General features: G+C 38.1%; 1 protein-coding gene across 3 annotated transcripts in view; it reads right to left on the bottom strand.

Moving 5' to 3' along the window:
• Window positions 1-10,076: 10,076 nt before the first annotated feature.
• The window catches only part of SLC6A15 (solute carrier family 6 member 15), a 50,956-nt gene continuing 40,452 nt past the window's right edge, over window positions 10,077-20,580 (bottom strand). For all 3 annotated transcript variants that reach the window (XM_043447282.1, XM_043447280.1, XM_043447281.1), the window contains 3 exons: window positions 18,624-18,783; window positions 12,739-12,901; window positions 10,077-11,471 (listed from right to left, as the gene is read on the bottom strand). In XM_043447282.1, coding sequence (XP_043303217.1) covers window positions 11,100-11,471; window positions 12,739-12,901; window positions 18,624-18,783 — 695 coding nt within the window. In that variant the 3' untranslated portion in view covers window positions 10,077-11,099. The remainder of the gene's footprint in view (window positions 11,472-12,738; window positions 12,902-18,623; window positions 18,784-20,580) is intronic.

Here is a 20,580-nt window from a genome sequence, read left to right as displayed (position 1 = left end):
AGAACAAAGAAAGATAGTCTAAAAGAGTACCACAAAAGAGATAACAAAAAATGCATATTGCTTTTTCTGTTGAAATTCATCTGTAAACTTCAACAGGAAATGTAGCTCAATTTCCTTGTTTGGATTGGGATTTGTTTGAATATAAGTATTTTATGAAGAGGTGGCAAAAAAAAATGAAAGTGAAGGAAGCTTTGAATGAAAAAATGCTCTCTGTTTAATGGATATGAGGTCTGAGTATGAGTTGAAAAAGTAAAAATAAAATAGGTAATGCAGTTTATATCATGATAATAAAATGCATACTATGTAAATAATTAGGTATATTCCACTGAAGCTAAGTCCTAGAATCAGTTTATCAGTGACCTCACTTGGCTGAAGAAATGAGGGGTTGATATTTCTATTTAGAATGTCTGGTTGGTTGGTCATTTAGGTGTTTTCATCGACCTTGTATTACTTCATAGAGTAACTAGGAAAAAAAGTACTGAGATATTAAATCTCATAAAATTTTTTACAAAAGGACTGAATGGAAATAGTTCTACTCAAAAGTGTATTAAGAAAGTTTATAGAAAATAAACTTCTATTTGTTCTGTTTGGCAGAGAGATTGGGCCATCCAGACCCCCTCTTCCTCAGAGAAGATATCTTGTTCATTCAGTCCTACCAGTTAATGATATAACTGATCTCAAATGATCCCATATTGATCCTTTCAATATTTACTCAAATTAAAGCAAAGCTTCAAAATGAAAGGGAAAAAGACATGAGATATAGAGTGTTCTAGAGGAGTGAATATAAGCCGGGCATCTGCATCTGTGAATTCTGCTGACCTCATTAATTACAGGAGAAGGCAATGGCACCGCACTCCAGCACTCTTGCCTGGAAAATCCCATGGATGGAGGAGCCTGGTAGGCTGCAGTTCATGAGGTCACTAAGAGTTGAACACGACTGAGCAGCTTCACTTTCACTTTTCACTTTCATGCATTGGAGAAGGAAATAGCAACCCACTCCAGTGTTCTTGCCTGGAAAATCCCTGGGACCGGGAAGCCTGGTGGGCTGCCATCTATGGGGTCACACAGAGTCAGACACGACTGAAGTGACTTAGCAGCAGCAGCAGCAGTGATGAGGAGATCAAATGAATGTCACTTGGCTACCATGTTTGCAAATTTTAATTTTTACCAAAAACTTAAGTTGGTAGAACTTAAGTTTTACCAGTTTTCAGATTGGGGTACAATGCTGTATAATGTTCTTCTTTTTTGCTTTTTGTAAACATTTCTTTAAAGAACAGTGAAATGATAAATTGTTGCAATTCTTTTAATGGCTTTTTCCTGGGAAAATTGTATTTTAAGAAATATAAATGTCCATCTCTTCTAAATAGCCTCTATACAGCTGATTATCCAGTGAACAGTTAATAAATTAGAAAAGGAATAGCAGCTGAGATATCATCAGTCTACAAGGCATGGTTTCTTCTATTTACATGAAGCCAAATATCGGATTACCCAGATACCACAGGGCTTTTCTTTGTTGTTCATATAGATCAGGTGTTTTCTTGGTGGTGGTGGTGTGTATGTCTGTATCTGTGTGTTTTGATGGTGGTGCTGGGAGGACTGTGATATGTTAAAGTAACAGTAGAATACAAAAGGCTTTGAATTTAGGACAGGGTACTGTCCTGGTTCCTTTTCTATTTTAACCTCTTTTGATGGTCCTTCTTAATGATTTAGATGAGAATTATAGTAGGATAACCAGATCAGTCAGTTTTGGAGTTAGTCTTTTGAGGTAAATCAACATGTGAAACATTTTACATCAATCCTAAGTTATGAAGGAAATAATATGCTATACTCAGTAATGGATAGTTTGTTGTTGTTCAGTCACTATGTCATGTCTGACCATTTGCAACCCCATGAACTGCAGCATGCCAGGGTTCCCTGTCAATCACTATTTCCTGAAGTTTGCTCAAGCTCATGTCCATTGAGTCGGTGATGCCATCCAGCCATCTCATCCTCTGTCACCTCCTCCTCTTGCCCTCAATCGTTCTCAACATCAGGGTCTTTTCCAATGAGTCAGTTCTTTGCCATCAGGTGGCCGTAGTATTGGAGCTTCAGCTTCAGCATCAGTCCTTCCAATGAATCAGGTTTGATTTCTTTAGGATTGACTGGTTGGATCTCCTTGCAGTCCAAGGGACTTTCAAGAGTCTTGTCCAGCACCACAGTGTGAAAACATCAATTCTTCAGTGCTCAGCTTTCTTTATGGGACAGCTCTCACATCCATACATAACTATTAGAAAAACCATAGCTTTTGCTATATGGACCTTTGTTGGCAAAGTGATGTCTCTGCCTTTTAATATCCTGTCTAGGTTTGTCATAACTTTTCTTCTAAGGAGCAAGGGTCTTTTAATTTCCTGGGGCAGCCACTGTCCACAGTGATTTAGGAGTCCAAGAAAATAAAATTTGTCACTGCTTCCAATTTTTCCCCATCTATTTTCAATAAAGTGATGAGACCAGATGCCATGATCTTTGTTTTTTGAATGTTGAGATTTAAGCCAGGTTTTTCAGTCTCCTCTTTCACTTTCATCAAAAGGCTCTTTAGTTCCTCTTCACTTTGCACCATTAGATTGGTATCATCTGCGTATCTGAGGTTCTTAATATTCCTCCCAGCAATCTTGATTCCAGCTTGTGATTCATCCAGTACAGCATTTCACATGCTGCACACTCTGCATATAAGTTAAATAAGCAGGGTGACAGTATAGAGTCTTGTTGTATTCCTTTCCCAATTTTGTACCAGCCTGTTGTTCCATGTGCAGGTCTAACTGGTGCTTCTTTTCCTGCATATAGGTTGCTCAGGAGACAGGTAAGGTAGTCTGGTATTCCCACCTCTTTAAGAATTTTCCACAGTTTGTTGTGATCCATGCAGTCAATGGCTTTAGCATATCAATGAAGCGTATATTATTTGTAATTCACTTCTTTTTTTCCTGTGATCCAACGGATGTTGGCAATGTGATCTCTGGCTCCCCTGCCTTTTCTAAATCCAGCTTTTACATTTAGAAGTTCTCAGTTCACATATTCTTGAAGCCTAGCTTGATAGATTTTGAGCATTACCTAGCTAGCAGGTGAAAAGAAAGCAACTGTGAGGTAGTTTGAATATTCTTTGGCATTGCCCTTCTTGGCATCAGAATGAAAACTGACCTTTTATAGTCCTTTGGCCACTGCTGCATTTTCCAAATTTGTTGGCATATTGAGTGCAGCACTCTAACAGCATCATCTTTGAGGATATGAAATAACTCAGCTGGAATTCCATCACCTCCACTAGCTTTCTTTGTAGTGATGCTTCCTAAGGCCCACTTGACTTCACGCTCCAGACATCTGGTTCTAGGTGAGTGATGACACCATCTTGATTATCTGGATCATTAAGATCTTTTCTGTACAGTTATATATTCTCACCACCACTTCTTAATATATTATGCTTCTGTTAGGTCCTTACTGTTTCTGTCCTTTTTTGTGTTCAATTTGCATTAAATATTCCCTTGGTATCTCTGATTTTCTTGAAGAGACCTCTAGTCACCCTACTTCTACTTTATTGACATCTACTTCTAGAATCAAGATTGTTGGGACAAATATCTATAACCTCAGATATGCATGACAGCACCACTATGGCAGAAAGTGAAGAAGAACTAAAGAACCTCTTGATGAAAGTGAAAGAGGAGAGTGAAAAACTTGGCTTAAAACTCAAGATTCAGAAAACTAAGATCATGGCATCCTTTCCCATCAGTTCAGTTCAGTTCAGTCGCTCAGCTGTGTCCAACTCTTTGCGACCCCATGAACTGCAGGACACCAGGCCTCCCTGTCCATCACCAAATCCCCTTCTCCTCCTTCCCTCAAACTTTCCCAGCATCAGGGTCTTTTCCAATGAGTCAGTTCTTTGCATCAGTGGCCAACATATTGGAGTTTCAGCTTCAATGTCAGTCATTCCAATGAACACCCAGGACTGATCTCCTTTAGAATGGACTACTTGGATCTCCTTGCAGTCCACAGGACTCTCAAGAGTCTTCTCCAATACCACAGTTCAAAAGTATCAGATCTTTGGTGCTCAGCTTTCTTTATAGTCCAACTCTCACATCCATACGTGACTAATGGAAAAACCATAGCCTTGACTAGACACATCTTTGTTGACAAAGTAATGTCTCTGCTTTTTAATATACTGTCTAGGTTGGTCATAACTTTCCTTCAAAGGAGTAAGCGTCTTTCAATTTCATGGCTGCAATCACCATCTACAGTGATTTCAGAGCCCCTCAAAATAAAGTCAGCCACTGTTTCCCCATCTATTTGCCATGAAGTGATGGGACCAGATGCCATGATCTTAGTTTTCTGAATGTTTAGCTTTAAGCCAACTTTTTCACTCTCCTCTTTCACTTTCATCAAGAGGCTCTTTAGTTCTTCTTCACTTTCTGCCATAAGGGTGGTATCATCTGCATATATGAGGTTATTGATATTTGTCCCAGCAATCTTGATTCCAGCTTGTGCTTCTTCCAGCCCAGCATTTCTCATGATGTACTTTGCATCTAAGTTAAATAAGCGGGGTGACAACATACAGCCTTGAGGTACTCCTTTTCCTATTTGGAACCAGGTGTCTGTTGTTCCATGTCAAGTTCTAACTGTTGCTTCCTGACCTGCATACAAATTTCTCAAGAGGCAGGTCAGGTGGTCTGGTATTCCCATCTCTTTCAGAATTTTCCACAGTTTATTGTGATCCACACAGTCAAAGGCTTTGGCATAGTCAATAAAGCAGAAATAGATGTTTTTCTGAAACTCTCTTGCTTTTTCAATGATCCATTGGATGTTGGCAATTTGATCTCTGGCCCCTCTGCCTTTTCTAAAACAAGTTTGAACATCTGTGCATTCATGGTTCATGTATTGCTGAAGCCTGGCTTGGAGAATTCTGAGCATTACTTTACTAGTGTGTGAGATGAGTGCAATTGTGCGGTAGTTTTAGCATTCCTTGGCATTACCTTTCTTTGGGATTGAAAAGAAAACTGACCTTTTCCAGTCCTGTGGCCACTGCTGAGTTTTCCAAATTTGCTGGCATATTGAGTGCAGCACTTTAACAGCATCATCATTTAGGTTTGAAATAGCTCAACTGGAATTCCATCACATCCACTAGCTTTGTTTGTAGTGAGACTTCTTAAGGCCCACTTGATTTCATATTCCACGATGTCTGGTTTTAGGTGAGTGTGAGGGATCACACCATTGTGATTATCTGGGTTGTGAAGATCTTTTTTGTACAGTTCTTCTGTGTATTCTTGCCCCTTCTTAATATCTTCTGCTTCTCTTAGATCCATACCATTTCTGTCCTTTATCGAGCCCACCTTTGCATGAAATGTTCCCTTGGTATCTCTAATTTTCTTGAAGACATCTCTAGTCTTTCCCATTCTATTGTTTTCCTCTATTTCTTTGCATTGATCACTGATGAAGGCTTTCTTATCTCTCCTGGCTATTCTTTGGAACTCTGCATTCAAATGGGAATATCTTTCCTTTTCTCCTTTGCTTTTCACTTTTCTTCTTTCACAGCTCTTTGTAAGGCCTCCTCAGACAGCCATTTTGCTTTTTTACATTTCTTTTTCTTGGGGATGGTCTTGATTCCTGTCTCCTGTACAATGTCACGAACCTTCATCCATAGTTCATCAGGCACACTGTCTGTCAGATCTAGTCCCTTAAATCTATTTCTCACTTCCACTGTATAGTCATAAGGGATTTGATTTAGGTCATACCTGAATAGTCTAGTGGTTTTCCCCGCTTTCTTCAACTGCAGTCTGAATTTGGCAATAAGGAGTTCATGATCTGAGCCACAGTCAGCTCCCAGTCTTGTTTTTGCTGACTGTATAGAGCTTCTCCATCTTTGACTGCAAAGAATATAATCAGTCTGATTTCAGTGTTGACCATCTGGTGATGTCCATGTGTAGAGTCTTCTCTTATGTTGTTGGAAGACGGTGTTTGCTATGACCAGTGCATTCTCTTGGCAGAACTCTATTAGCCTTTGCCCTGCTTCATTCTGTACTCCAAGGCCAAATTTGCCTGTTACTCCAGATGTTTCTTGACTTTCTACTTTTGCATTCCAGTCCCCTATAATGAAAAGGACATCTTTTTGGGGTGTTAGTTCTAGAAGGTCTTGTAGGTCTTGATAGAAATGTTCAACTTCAGCTTCTTCAGCATTACTTGTCAGGGCATAGACTTGGATTACTGTGATATTGAATGGTTTATCTTCACTTCAAGGCAAATAGATGGGGAAACAATAGAAACAGTGAGAGACTTTATGTTTTTGGGCTCCAAAATTTCATGACTGCAGCCATGAAATTAAAAGACGCTTGCTCCTTGGAAGAAAAACTATGACCAACATAGACAGCATATTAAAAAGCATAGACATTACTTTACTAACAAAGGGCCATCTAGTCAAAGCTATGGTTTTTCTAGGAGTCATGTATGAATGTGAGAGTTGGGCTATAAAGAAAGCTGAGCACTGAAAAATTGATGTTTTTGAACTGCGGTGTTGGAGAAGGCTGTTGAGAGTCCCTTGGACTGCAAGGAGATCCAACCAGTTCATCCTAAAGTAAATCAGTCCTGAATATTCATTGGAAGTACTGATGTTGAAGCTGAAACTCCAATATTTGGCCACCTGATGCAAAGAACTGACTCATTGGAAAAGACCTTGATGCCGGGAAAGATTGAAGGCTGGAGGAGAAGGGGACAACAGAGGATGAGATGGTTGAATGGCATCACAGACTCTATGGACACGAGTTTGAGCACGCTTCGGGAGTTGGTGATGGACAGGGAAGCCTGGCCTGCTATAGTCCATGGGATCACAAAGAGTCAGACACAACTGAGTGACTGAACTGACTAATCTTTCCCATTCTATTGTTTACCTCTATTTCTTTGCATTGATACCTTAAGAAGGTTTTCTTATCTCTCCTTGATATTCTCTGAAACTCTGCATTCAGTTGTGTATATATTTCCCTTTCTCCTTTGCCTTTCGCTTCTCTTCTTTTCTCAGCTATTTGTAAGGCCTCCTCAGGCAACCATTCTGCTTTTCACACTTCCGTTTTTTGGGGATGGTTTTGATAACCACATCCTGTGCAATGTTATGAACCTCCTTCCATATTTCTTCAGGCACTCTGTCTACCAGGTCTAATCCCTTGCATCCATTGGTCACCTCCACTGTGTAATCATAAGTGATTTGATCATACCTAAAGGGTCTAACGGTTCCCCTACTGCCTACAATTCAAGCCTGAATTTTAAGGATTTGAGCCACTACCAGCACTGTCCTGTTTTTGCTGACTGTATACAGCTTCTCCATCTTCCGCTGCAAAATACTTAACCAATATGATTTCGATATTGACCATCTGGTGATGTCCATGTGTAGAGTCACCTGTATGTTGTTGGAAGAGGGTGTTTGCTATAACCAGAGCATCAATGGATAGCTTATACGAAATGTCAACTTCAATAGTTCTAGGAGTTGCCTAGAGTTTCATGTCTTTTCCCCTTTTGACTCAAAAGATCTACAACTAAAAGTTATGGGAAAATTTATGTAATTGCTATAATTAATAGTGATTTTATTCATATTCAGTTGGCATAGACATGTATATCTTTGAGGAGTAACCAGAAAATACAGTGACCAGGAAAAAAGCAAAAGGAGAAAGATGTTTCACTTTTCAAGTACTTTTTAATTACAAATTCCAAATTCTATCTACCTGAATTATTGTTCTTCCCAAATATTACAGTCACTGTATCTTCATTTTTATGAAGACAGAATTCATATTCTACTTGATTTTCTTTTTCATCTTTTTCATACCTATGATTCCTAAACAAGAATGAATATTAGAATACATTTAAAAAAATACTCATGTCCTGTATCCAATCCCAAAAGGATGCAAATTCAGTAAGTTAGAACTATGTCTTTAGAAAGGTCACAAGTGACTCAAAATCAAAATTATAGTTAAGAAGCACTATGTCTTATTTGAAATATTCTGGAATCACACACCCATCTGAAGATTCAATTTAAAAAATAACACCTACCTAAAACAATGCACATAAACAGAAACACATGTAAAATGCAAATATACTTTCATAAAATTATACCATAAGATGCCCTTTCACCAAGGTATTAGGCTTCCTTATTATGACTCTAACACCTAATAGTGGATACATTTTCTCCATCTCCTTTGATCCACTCTGAACACTCTACTATTCTATCCCTCCTGTCAAACTCCCCAGACTGCTTTCCATTTGAATAACCTTTGGCTCTGTCACATCTAGGTGTGAGTTTAAGGCCAGAGTTTACAGAAAGAGTGGAAAGTAATGCAAAGGCAAATTTTGGGACACTTCCTACTACTATTTATTGATTAAATACTACACTGGCTGAGAAAAAAAAAAGCAGATAAGGGAGGTCCCAGGTAAAAGTGAGAAAGTTGGAAAAGATAAATTGCTTACACCTTAATTACAATGGTTTCTCAGCTTAGTACTAAGAATAAGGCAGATTCTTAGTGAGTAGATGATGAAAGAAAGGGTGAAGAAATGAATGAACAGCTGAAGGATTAACTGAATGAAATAAACAGAATTCATTTTACTTTTGTTTCCATGGCCTTAGTTTCCTCATCTGTCACATGAAGGCATTAGAAGCCATTCAGATTCTTTCATCTGAAAGGATTCCTGCAATTCTTCCTATTACTCTGAGAAGAGAAGTCACTATTCCCGAGTGCAAGGCATGTACACAAATTATAGATCAGCAGCCCTCTTGCCAAGAGAGGGAGCGTAGAGGGATGTGTGCTACGTGGCTGTATACTATCATGTTAAGCTAAAAGCTGGCAGGTAAAGTAGGCATTTGCTACAGCAGTTCTAACATTGGGATAGCTTATGGAAGAAAACACTGTTTCAAGACGAAAACAAACATAATTTATATTACCTCAACTTCTGAAATAAAGAGGCAGATTTATGTGTCTTCACATGAAACACCGTAGAAAATAAATTATTTCTTGAAATAAGTAAGATTCATAGGGAAGAATACAGAATGCTGTCATTATATAAAGAGTATATGTTGAGCATCTCCATAAAGACACCTAAGAAACTGGTAATGGTGGTTGCCTTCAAGGATGGGAAATGGGTGACAAGGAGAAATTTTGAAGGGGGAATTTAATTTACAGTGAATTATGACAATTTTTGAGTCCATATAATGTGCATATACTGCCTATCTATAAAATATTATTGAAGTGAAACAAAATACTGTATTAGTGAAGATGCAAAAAAAAAAAAAAACTCTTAAGTTTTAGCCACCAGTGGAATTATAAAATGCAGTGATGCAGTCTGTTAGTATATTCCATAGCAGATGAAGAATATTTGGCCAAAATAAATCAATGGATTCAGTGTGCACACTATCTCTCCTCTTTTGCTGCTTTATCCATCATTATTTTTAAAATATGACCAATATAGTGGTAGGACAGTTAAATAAAATCTTTTTAACCAGACGACACTCAATGGAGTTCTGCCTCATCCAACCTCATATATACAACAGTTTCATAGAAATCATCATAAATTTTTTACACTTCAGAGGCAATACCGATCGAGCAGGCAGTCACCTCTGCATGTGATTTCCTGGGAGCCTATAAGTATTTTTCCAAGAACTGTGAGACTGTGTAGTTATTACTGTTGTTTAGTTGCTCAGTCTCATCCAACTCTTTCGTGATCTCATGGACTGTAGCCCACCAGACTCCTCTGTGCACGGGATTTCCCAGACGTGAATACTGGAGTGCATTGCCATTTCCTTCTCCAGGGGATCTTCCCAACCCAGGGACTGAACTACATCTCCTGAATTGCAGGTGAATTCTTTACCACTGAGCCTCCTGGGAAGCCCGTGAGACTACATTAGAACACCAGTTAGCCATAATACTCTCCTTTTCTCTTGTCCCTAAAGCAGTAATTCTGTTAGTCAATCTATTAATCCCACTTGGAATGTGATGATTAATTATTATGAAATGCCTAAGCGCTGACAGAGGTGCAAGGCAATCCCATTCAGGTAGCACAAGAAAAGTCAATGAGGGAAACAAACATCATTTTTGAACTTTATTTGTTGCTTAAAATGTAATGCCATACAATTTTAACAATCACTTAAAAAAGGATTTATATTTGCATAAAACAGAAGCAAAACAGAAAGATATGAAATAAAATGCCATCTTGCTTCAAGTTTTCAAATCAGTACTTTGAGTACTAATATACAGCTATATACACTGCGAGTATATTATAGAAATATACTATGAGTAATCTTGAAACCACAATAAATATCAAGTAGGTTTTTAGGCACACGGCATAGAAAATGCGGAATCAGCATAATTCTTGAGAGTGCTGAGTGACTCATTCTTAATTCATTTTCACACACATGGATTTTACACAAAATATACAGCCATCACACACATGATCCCCAGTCACTTCCGAATTTCACCTTTCATCCCAGCATCAGTGCCTTCTTATTCTGTGATACTATTGCTCTAGACAGCTATTACATAAGAAAATACTTTGCAGTTTTCTTCAACTAATTGCCTAAGAAGGTATCAATGCTACCAAAATAAGTGCAGCCTATCTACACGATATGTTCATGGAAGTGTGCTGAGCGGCACCAGCTTACAGAACTGTTCATTTTAATCCTGGGGGTTACCCTGAAGGCAAACTTAAATCAATTTTGAAGTACACCATTTTTGAGTTGCCCATAGCATGACATCCAGAAATTGTTAGAAACTGAGGTAACACCTGTGTTTTTTTTTTTTAGAGATAGGAATCCCTGGAAAAGAAAAATGCCAGAAGTATTCTTAAAACTTCCGACCAATGTGGACCTCAGTCAGTTATTGTACGCTTTGTCTGTGACTCTTTCTGCTCAAATGTAAACCGAAGAATCCAAAGGAATGGTCAAGCTGAATTTACCCTTACCATTAGGATTAAAGATCACAGCCACGGAACACCTGAGATCGCCCTCTGATAAGCGAAGTCTGACACTTCTCTTAGTAGAGCCAATGTTCATTAATAAAAAATGAACCAAATAACACTCACTGATTTCTGCACCCCCCGCCCCCCACCTCCAGCTACAAGTCAGATTCCGGCATGTCTGGCATGTCTGCCATCAAGTACCCTATCCCATAGCGTCCGTTGGGAGCTGTATCCAGAGTTGGTGATCCACTCTGTTTTCGATAAATATTTTTACCGAAATTTGGAGAGGACAACTCGCTTGATATCTTGCCATGAATGAGGCTTGCATCATCTCCCTCTAAGTTTAGAGGCTCCTTCAGGACCCTTCCTCTCTTATAGGTGACAGATGCTAAATTACCAGAACTATCATCTATTAGGTTGCAGCGGCGGATGATGAAGACAACCGGGACGGGCAGTATTGCCAGGACCATCAGAGAGATACAGATGACCATCCCCCACGTTGGGTAGCTCAGAAATTTCTCAGATGCCTATTAAAGTCAAAAAATAATTATTAATCTTCTAGCGTTCTCTGCAGGGACATGAAAAAAAATTATATTTATCTCAGGTTTATAAGCAAAGAATCTGGGCTAGTCTTGTGACTGATTAATAAGTCGCTGTGGAAGCGACAGTAAGCAACTTCCAAAGAAAAGCCTTAAAGCCTGATGATTTCTGCCCTGAGCCCATAATGCCTGGAAGAAGTCAAGAACAAAAGCTCGCATAGAGAGAGCCCAGCTCTCCAAGTTTAGTCAACTGCATGTGTTGACTCAAGCAAGACCCAGAGAAGAATCGTCCAGCTTATCCACAAAACCCTAAGAAATAATAAGTCAGCACTGCTTTCAGTCATTATATTGTGGGTCACTGTTACTAAGCAACAGACACCTGTTGTATGTGCCACATTGCTTTTCTGCTGCTGCTGCTGCTGGACGCTAAGTCGCTTCAGTAGTGGCCGACTCTGTGCGACCCCATGGACGGCAACCCACCAGGCTCCTCCGTCCACAGGATTCCCTAGGCAAGAACACTGGAGTGGGTTGCCATTTCCTTCTCCACATTACCTTTCTAGAATCTGAAATTAAATTTTGAACTACATTTGTCCCCAAGGGTTTTGATAAAGGATAGAAGACTTATTTTTTTAGAATAGTAATGAATTGTTGTTATATAGAATTACTGACCATAGAATAAAGGTCAGAGGTAGCTCTAAAAAATAAGCATTCTGATTTTCTAATAGATAATATATATCTTGCGACTGCATTACGATGTAGCTTGCAACTTGAGAACTTGAGAACAGAAATGCAGCTTGAGAACAGAAACTGAATATTCATGGCTAATAGAAGACAGTTACAGCAAAACTCTACTTCAACATTTATTTAAACTATGTCTACATGGTTGATGCATATTTTCATTGGTATAGAGTGTCTCAAATATGATTTCATAAATTTATGCAGGAAAAATTTCTGGTGGTTTGATCAATATGTTCTCTAGCGTCAAAAGCCTAAATAATTATTGGTCCATCTACGGTGACATGGATAAAATTACTTTAATGAGGGCCAAGTCAATGTTTCTTATGTACTAAAAATATTCACTACAAATAAAAAAACATACATATTTGGGGCCAAACAAAATATAAATCTTAAGATCCCTGCATAAAAGCAGTACCACCCATTAAACAGCAAACTATACTGAAAAAAGTGAAAGCCAAAAACCTCTAAAATGATATTTTGTGTATTCTTTTATCTGACTTTCTTCTTTTTATTTTACCTTATCTTCCATCCATGCATTATAGCCAGGAGGACTTAATCCCATATTCACAATGCTAGCGATTAGCAGTGATAACAGCATTAGAGGAGATATATATTTCCACATATAGTAGTAATATCTATTGGGAGCAAAGCCCAGCATATCCTTTAGGTCTTCCATAAACCTAAATAGAAAGAAAGAATTTAATTATTCCTCGAGCTAAGGTAGCTATATTAAAATATGCTAAATTAAATGTCCTTTAAAATGTGCATTATATCAATGGTTTGACCAGGGTTAAACATGATACCCCAGGACACTTTATACTGAATCTAAAAGTCATACTGAAGATGACTTATCAATTAAGAATATTTATAATGTAAAATGGATCCAGTGTACTGTACTTTTCATTTGGAGGAAGTCCCCTTAAGCCAATTATTGGAAAGTCTCCTCCAACTGATGACCTTCCATGCTATGAACACAATATTTGCAATACATTAAAATTTCCCTGTTTCGCTCTCTCTTTTTTTATTTAGGGATAATAAACTCACATCATCCAATCCAACTGATCCACTCTCATTTCTGTTTTCAGTCTGGTGTCATTTAATTGAAAGAGGGTCCACACATTATGATTCTTTTTTTTTTTTTCTGAAGTCCTTTCATCTCTGCTAAGTGCCTCCTACATCTCTGTGTCATTTCTATCATTTTTTTTAAATGAGCCGGGCACTCTGTCCCGTAGTTTCCCGCAATTTAGATTTTGCTGTTAATAATTGCATCCCCACACTGTTGGCTTCGCAAGTGCATCTGATCCTCCTATTTCCTGTGAATTAGCACTTAGACTGAGTAATGATTAGACTTATGCGTTTGTTTTTTAAAGTCAAGTTATTGATACATTATTTACCTGAAATAAGACTTGCTTTTTTTTTTTTTCCTTTTTTTTTCTTTTTTGGCTGCATGGCTTGTGGGATCTTAGTTTGCAAAACAGGGATCAAACCCAGGGCTCCAGAAGTGAGAGCACCAAGTCCTAACCACTGAACCACCAAGGAGTTCCCCAAATTCACACTTTAGAGCTATGTGATGTTAACACTGTCAGGAGCATGTCGCCATTACTTACTAGCTTATATCCCTTAATGTTTAACTCGAGATAAAATAGTACTGCCCATCCACCAGTCTTGTACTAATGTTTCTGTAGACTTTTTGGTTGTCTAGCTTAGCTAGTTCTCCAGTAGATTCTTCAAAAAGGGATCACAGTAACTATATTCCCTAATTTCTTGCATGTTTAAAATTATCTGTGGTCACTATATTTGAGTGTCAGGTCGGCTGAATTTAAAATCTTAGTTTACATTTTCTTTCTTTGAAAATCATAAATATGTCTATGTAAGATTGTTACAAAAATTTTGTTGACCATCAGATTTTTCCCTTGTAAATAATTCGTACTGTTTTTACCTGACTGCTTTTTTTTTTTTTTTTTTTTTTGTCTCCAAGTAACATCCTAGGCTTTGTCCTGGTGTCAGCCTTTATGTCTGTTTTTTCCAACTATATCATTTGCCCTTTCAACATTCAAGTTATTTGCTTTGGTATGTTTCTTTAATTATAGTTTTTAGAGTTATTTTCCAGCCACTGCGTTTAGAGGTCCTCATTGTACAAATATTGAATCATCTTTGCTTAATTGCTGTTTCTATTGATTTTCTTATCCTTACTTATTTCTTTTTGATTTTAAAAAGTATTCCTCCTTTCTAGCTTTTAATTCTTGAGGAGATATATATTGTACTTATTGTTTTTGTTTTAATTTGACTTCATTTATTAAGCGATTTTTCTGTTATCCACAATTATTTCCTGAGTCTTATCACCTCTGTTTTCAAATCTCCCTTGTCTCTAATTATTATATTTCTCAATTTTAAAATAACTGATATATGCTCTTCTTTTGTGGCTTCTGTCATTTTTCAACATTTATTTCCACTTCATTTTGAAATATTATTAGTTTTCCATCTGTTTTGCTTGTGTGGATTTGTTATCTGAAGGGCTATTATTCTGCTCCTTTCTGCTTTTTTTAATGACTTTTTTTATGATTTAACCACATTTAAGTGAAATCACATTTCCTGAATTTTGAAGAGGGAAGGATAGATGGGCATTTCTTCTTTATTTTTTTTAAAAAATTATTTACTTATTTTTGGCTGCATTGGGGTCTCCGGTGCTGCACGGACTTTCTCTAGTTGTGGCGAGCAGAGACTACCAGTTGCAGTGTGTGGGCTCCTCATTCCTGTTGTGGAGCATAGACTCTGTAGGATGTGTGCTCAGTAGCTGTGGCATACAGGCTTAGCTGCCCCTCGGCATGTGGGATCTTCCTGGACCAGGGACTGGACCTGTGTCCCCTGCATTGGCAGGCAGGCTCTCAACCACTGGACCACCAGGGAAGCCCCTCCTCTCTATTTTTGGAAAGTGAAAGTCAAGTCGCTCAGTCATGTCTGACTCTTTGCAACCCCATGGACTGTAGCCCGGCAGGCTCCTTGGTCCATGGGATTTTCCAGGCATGAACACTGGAGTGGGTTGCTATTTCCTTCTCCAGGGGATCTTCCAAACCCAGGGATCGAGCCTGGGTCTCCCATATTGTAGGCAGACACTTCACCATCTGAGCCACCAGGGAAGCTCAAAGAAGGTGGCCTCATAATTTCTTAGCTGTTTTTTTTAAACCTCTGCTCTCGTTCTCATATTTACTTGGACTTCCTTTTCCAAAGCCTCCACTACCTGTCTCCTGCTCAGCTCAGGTTTTGCTCCCACCACTTTGCCCTCAGTGCAAAGCTTTATCTTGGAAGAGAACTCTGGGTTGTTCATTTCAAGTTTTTAAGAGACCAGATTGTTCCAGCACTGATGATCTTGTTGTGTTGAGATCCCTCTGCATTCTGCTAAATAAGGGCAAAGATATTATTTCTCCCAGTTTTGCTCACTATCTTCATGTTAATCAGCCTACCACCCATTGCACTGAGGACCTGGGGGTGAGTAGAGAGCTGTCAGAGGCCCAGCTGTGTATCCGCTACCATCACCCACACAGGTGTGATACCACACAGGTTCTGTGGCTGCCAGTGGTTTGTCCCAACCTTTCATATTTGAGGGTTCAAGGGAATATCTTCTTTCCGGTGTCCATGGGTATTTGGTTTTGCTTTCTAGTCATTCTTTTTCTCCTTCATTTTAAAAAGGAAACTTGGGGAAATGCAATCTATGCAGCCATCACTTTCAGCATCACAGGATCTTCCTTCTCATTTTCTCTCAATTATTTTTCTGCCTAATCTCTTAACCCAGGGATCAAACCCAGGTCTCCTGTAGTGCAGGCAGATTCTTTACAGACTGAGCTACACGGAAGCCCATACAATATTTCTTTTTCTGCATTTGAATTTGCTATCTCAAACATTTACGTTTTGGAAGGCTTCTTTCTCTCAACCCTGTCTCTGGAAATTTAGGTAAACATGGCAGATGACAGAGCAGAACTGAGTTCATGACATTACTGAAGGTGAACAGGAAGAGCATAAGATTCCTGCAGACATTTAAAGGAGGGAAAAGTAATTAAATAAGAGCATTTTAAACGGGAGAATTCTAATTGTGCTCCTTGGACAAGATATGAGCTTTAGAGACCAACAGATCTGGTTTCAAATCATACCTCCATAATTTCTAAATGTATATCTTAGTCCTTCTGAACTTCATTTTTGGCATTCTCAAGAAAGATAATACCCATCTTGGAGAGTTACTTTTAGGAACATAGACAATATATGCAAAGCACACTATCTTACAAACAGCAGAAATTTATAGATGCAAGTATTAGTAATATTATTCATCTTGATGTTATAATTACTATTTAGGAACTACTAAAAAGAAATATTCACCATTATGCCTGTTGTAAATGATGAAAAGTCTAAATGGAAAACTAAATTATGATCCTACTGATCCATAGATCAGTCCAATAACAATATCAAATTCCAACACAGTGCAGTGAGGAGTTGGGGGTAGCTCAGTAGACTATAGAAATATCTGGTTTTGAAATTAAAGTTAAAAGTCCTGGCTCTACAACTAAGATACTGTGTCCTCCTATACAAGGCAGGCCAATTTTACATCTGTGATATGAGTAATATTAGTCACCACAGAATACTGTTATGAGGATTAAGACAATGCATACAGCATTCCCCTGATGATTAGTGATGTTGACAACTTTTCATGTACCTGTTGATCATCTGTATATATTCTTTGGAAAAATTCAGATCCTTTGTCCATTGTTTAATTGATTTGTTTATTTATTTATTTATTTTGCTACTGAGTTATAAGCCCTTATACATTGTGAATATTAACCCCTTATTGGATATTTGATTTGCAAATATTTTTCTCATTCAATAGGTTACTTTTTTATTTTCTTGATCATTTCTTTGGCTGTGTAGCCATTTTATTTTGATCTGGTAATACTCCATGGAGTTGCAAGAGTTGTACACAGCTTAGCAACTAAACAATATGCAACTATTACTACTATTGCTATTTAGTACATGATCATTAAATGTAAGTTTCCCTACCTTTGCTTGCCTGGAGCTTTTAACAGTAATAAAATATTCTCTAAGTTTTGTCACAAAGCTCACTTAGTACAATAAAGTTCTTTACGTTGTTGAAGAGGACTCTGGTCCTCATTCAGTGAACTTATTCCTGCATCAGAGAAACCTCTAATAAGCTTGATGATCTTATTGCCTTAATCTACACATGCTACCTGAAGACAACAAATTTAAACAATATTGGACAAGGCCTCCAGAAACGTTTTTATTCTGAGTTACTCAAATGCTTCATTTCACACAAGTTTATATACTTTTCAGACCAAGCAGGTATATAATTTAAAGATTTAGGCACCTAGTGAATTCAAGTCATGACTCCATAAATACGTTACATATAGTGAATGCTATATATATCTTGAAGCAGTGATATATATATATGTACATATATGTATATATGTATATATATACAGCTTCAAGATATATATATATATAGACATATGTGTATATATATATATATCACTGCTTCAAGATATATATAGCATTCACTACATATATATATATACACACACATATATATATACATATACACACATATATATATATCTTCCCAAAATGATTCTGCTACACAAAACATTGTGTAACATGATAAAATAAGGCATTTTATAGCATAACAAAATAAAATCCGTCTAATAAGACAGGTTGGCAACATAATTAGAAGTACAGACTTTAGAGTTAAGTAAAAATGGGCTTGTGGCGGCTCAGATGGTAAAGAATCCGCCTGCAATGCAGGAGACCTGGGTTCAATCCCTGGGTTGGGAAGATCCTCTGGAGGGGGGCATGGCAACCCACTCCAGTATCTTGCCTGGAGAATCCCCATGGACAGAGGAGCCTGGTGGACTACAGTCCACGGGGTCACAAAGAGTCGGACACGACTGAGCGACTAAACGCAGCCCAGCACAGAAACAGCCATGAGTCCCAGCTCTGCCTCTCTGCAGGTGTGTGATGAGCAAGTCACTCGGTGTCTCACTAAGCCTGCATTTTCTTATGTGTGAAACGGAGATAACAATGGCTCAAAACGACTTAACAAGATTCTTGGAACTTAGCCAATATACACAAGTTCTTGAAAGTTCCTATTTGATAACCAGAATTAAATCAAAGCTCCAGACTCCTAAACCTCATTACCATCTACACCATTCTATCTCATCACCTAATAAGGAGATCTGCTTTGTTAAAACTGTTGAATGGAGAAGAGCCTGCAGAAGATTTGATTTTTGTATCAAGGAAATTTTTTCTCCAGTCATTTCTCTCCTCTTCTAAGTGAGATACATATTAACAATTAGTCTTTCCAAAGCAGAGGTGTAACACGGATGCATAAGAGAATATACTTACTTATCTATGCCATAAACAAAGGATACAGCAATATTCTCCAAAATGACAACAATTAGCAGAGGCAGGGTTGCAGAATAGTCATCAAACATTGTAACAAAGTAGTTTCCAGAGCGCTGCACAAATATCAGGCCAATACAAAATGCCAGAAGACAGCAGATAACTGAACAAAAGGAATAAATTTTAAAAAAAATAAGACCTTGTCAGAATCAAGTCTTTTAAACTGCATTATAAATTATTATATGTACTTTGTTTTTCTACTTTTTTATAAGTTGTCAGTAATATGAATAGGATACTTTTCCTGAAACCATGGAATATATTGGCAATTAGTTACCTGAATTCAGCCCTGGATTTAATATGAATTCATTGTAGGGCAGTAACTCAATTCATCTCCTTGAGTCTGTGGAAATGTATGTACCAAGCCCAAATAACAAACGAGGCAAAACAGAGAAGATAATAATAGTATAAATTTCCACACCCATGTCTCATTATTAATAGAAAAGTGACCTTTTCAGGCAACAAATGTTCACAGGTAATTTCTACTTTTAATTGGAAGCAATATTGAAATTTCAAATTAATCGAGATGAATGTGCCTTATAAGACTATGATAACATATATTTTGATATTTTATTGAAATATGATTATTGTTAAAGCATAACTGAAAAAAAAAGTTTGACCCCTTAGCAGTAACCCACTCTCTACCTTGATATTGTCTGGGCAGATGAGTTGGAAACACAGTTATGACAGGGATGGGCAACCAGATTCTCCAGTTAACTAAGAAGAAGAGTCTAAAGGGAGTTTCTGGAGGAGTACTGCAGAAAGATGCAGAAACTTCCAACCAGATACCATTACTGTAGAAATTGAGAGAGAATTCTGGAATCCGTACACTACTCACATATTTTTGTTAGACTCTTTATTCTCTCATGCATGTTAGCAGAGAAGCCCTGAAAAATAAGAGATGACTGGGCTGTCTTTCTCAACTCCCTACTAGCAGAAGTGAGTAAAAGTAACAGAAGTGGGGAGGTGGAGGCAGTTCAGAAGGAGAGAAAACAGGCATCCCTGGGTTCCACCCAACGGTGGTTCCCTAGCAATCTCAGTAAGTATGGGTTAAATTAAGCCATTTCCTTCATATTGTGAGTGCTAGGCTAGTGGTATGAGTTACATCGTCCATAAGTAAATATTATATATAAACACATCAGGTAGAGAAGGAAAAGCATCAAGAGCATTCTAACACATATTAAAATATTTAAATGCTTGTCATAGCAAATCATACTCAAAATCTCAGGATGGAAGTAGCAGAGCTTCGATTTGAACCATGGTCTGTATCACACTCCCTCTCGCCTAATTGCATCATAGTGTAAGTAGGAAGAAGGTGTACTCTAGGTGGGACAGACACGGAGAGCTTCGCTGACGAGGTGAGGGGAACAGATAATAAGTAACTTAGATCTAAGTCCTACTGTCATACCAAAGGAGACAAAAACATTTGACAAAGGTGATGGGGGAACATTTCCTCAAGGTAAATGACTTGAAGTAAAAGTGTGATCCCAAAATACAGGTAGAGGGAGTGGAGAGTATATTCCTCTTTACTCTGGTCTACCAAGCCTTCCACTGGGGGTTGGCAAACACTCCCATGTGTGTTTTTCCCCCCACACTGTTGCTGTTCCCTTCATTTTGCAAGCCCTCTTATATCAGGAGGGTTGAGATAGAGGGCATGATGAGGAAAGCAGCAAAGATGACAGTTATTTAGTCTGCATGTCAGAGGATATTGATAGCCTTAAAATAAATAGAAGCTGCAGAAGCAGAGCACGCCTTTCAGGAAAAGGAAGAGACATTTCTCCTTTGTATCCAACTGAATTAAAGAAATCTAGATGTATGTATGCGACAAGCTGCTGGAATTGTTTGGACACACACTATACAGAGCAATGAGTGATCAGGGCATATATGCACTGGAGAGTGATTG

The sequence above is a fragment of the Cervus canadensis genome, chromosome 25 (assembly GCF_019320065.1).
Source record: "Cervus canadensis isolate Bull #8, Minnesota chromosome 25, ASM1932006v1, whole genome shotgun sequence".
NCBI lineage: Eukaryota > Metazoa > Chordata > Mammalia > Artiodactyla > Cervidae > Cervus > Cervus canadensis.
This window is presented reverse-complemented; position numbering and strand designations above follow the sequence as displayed.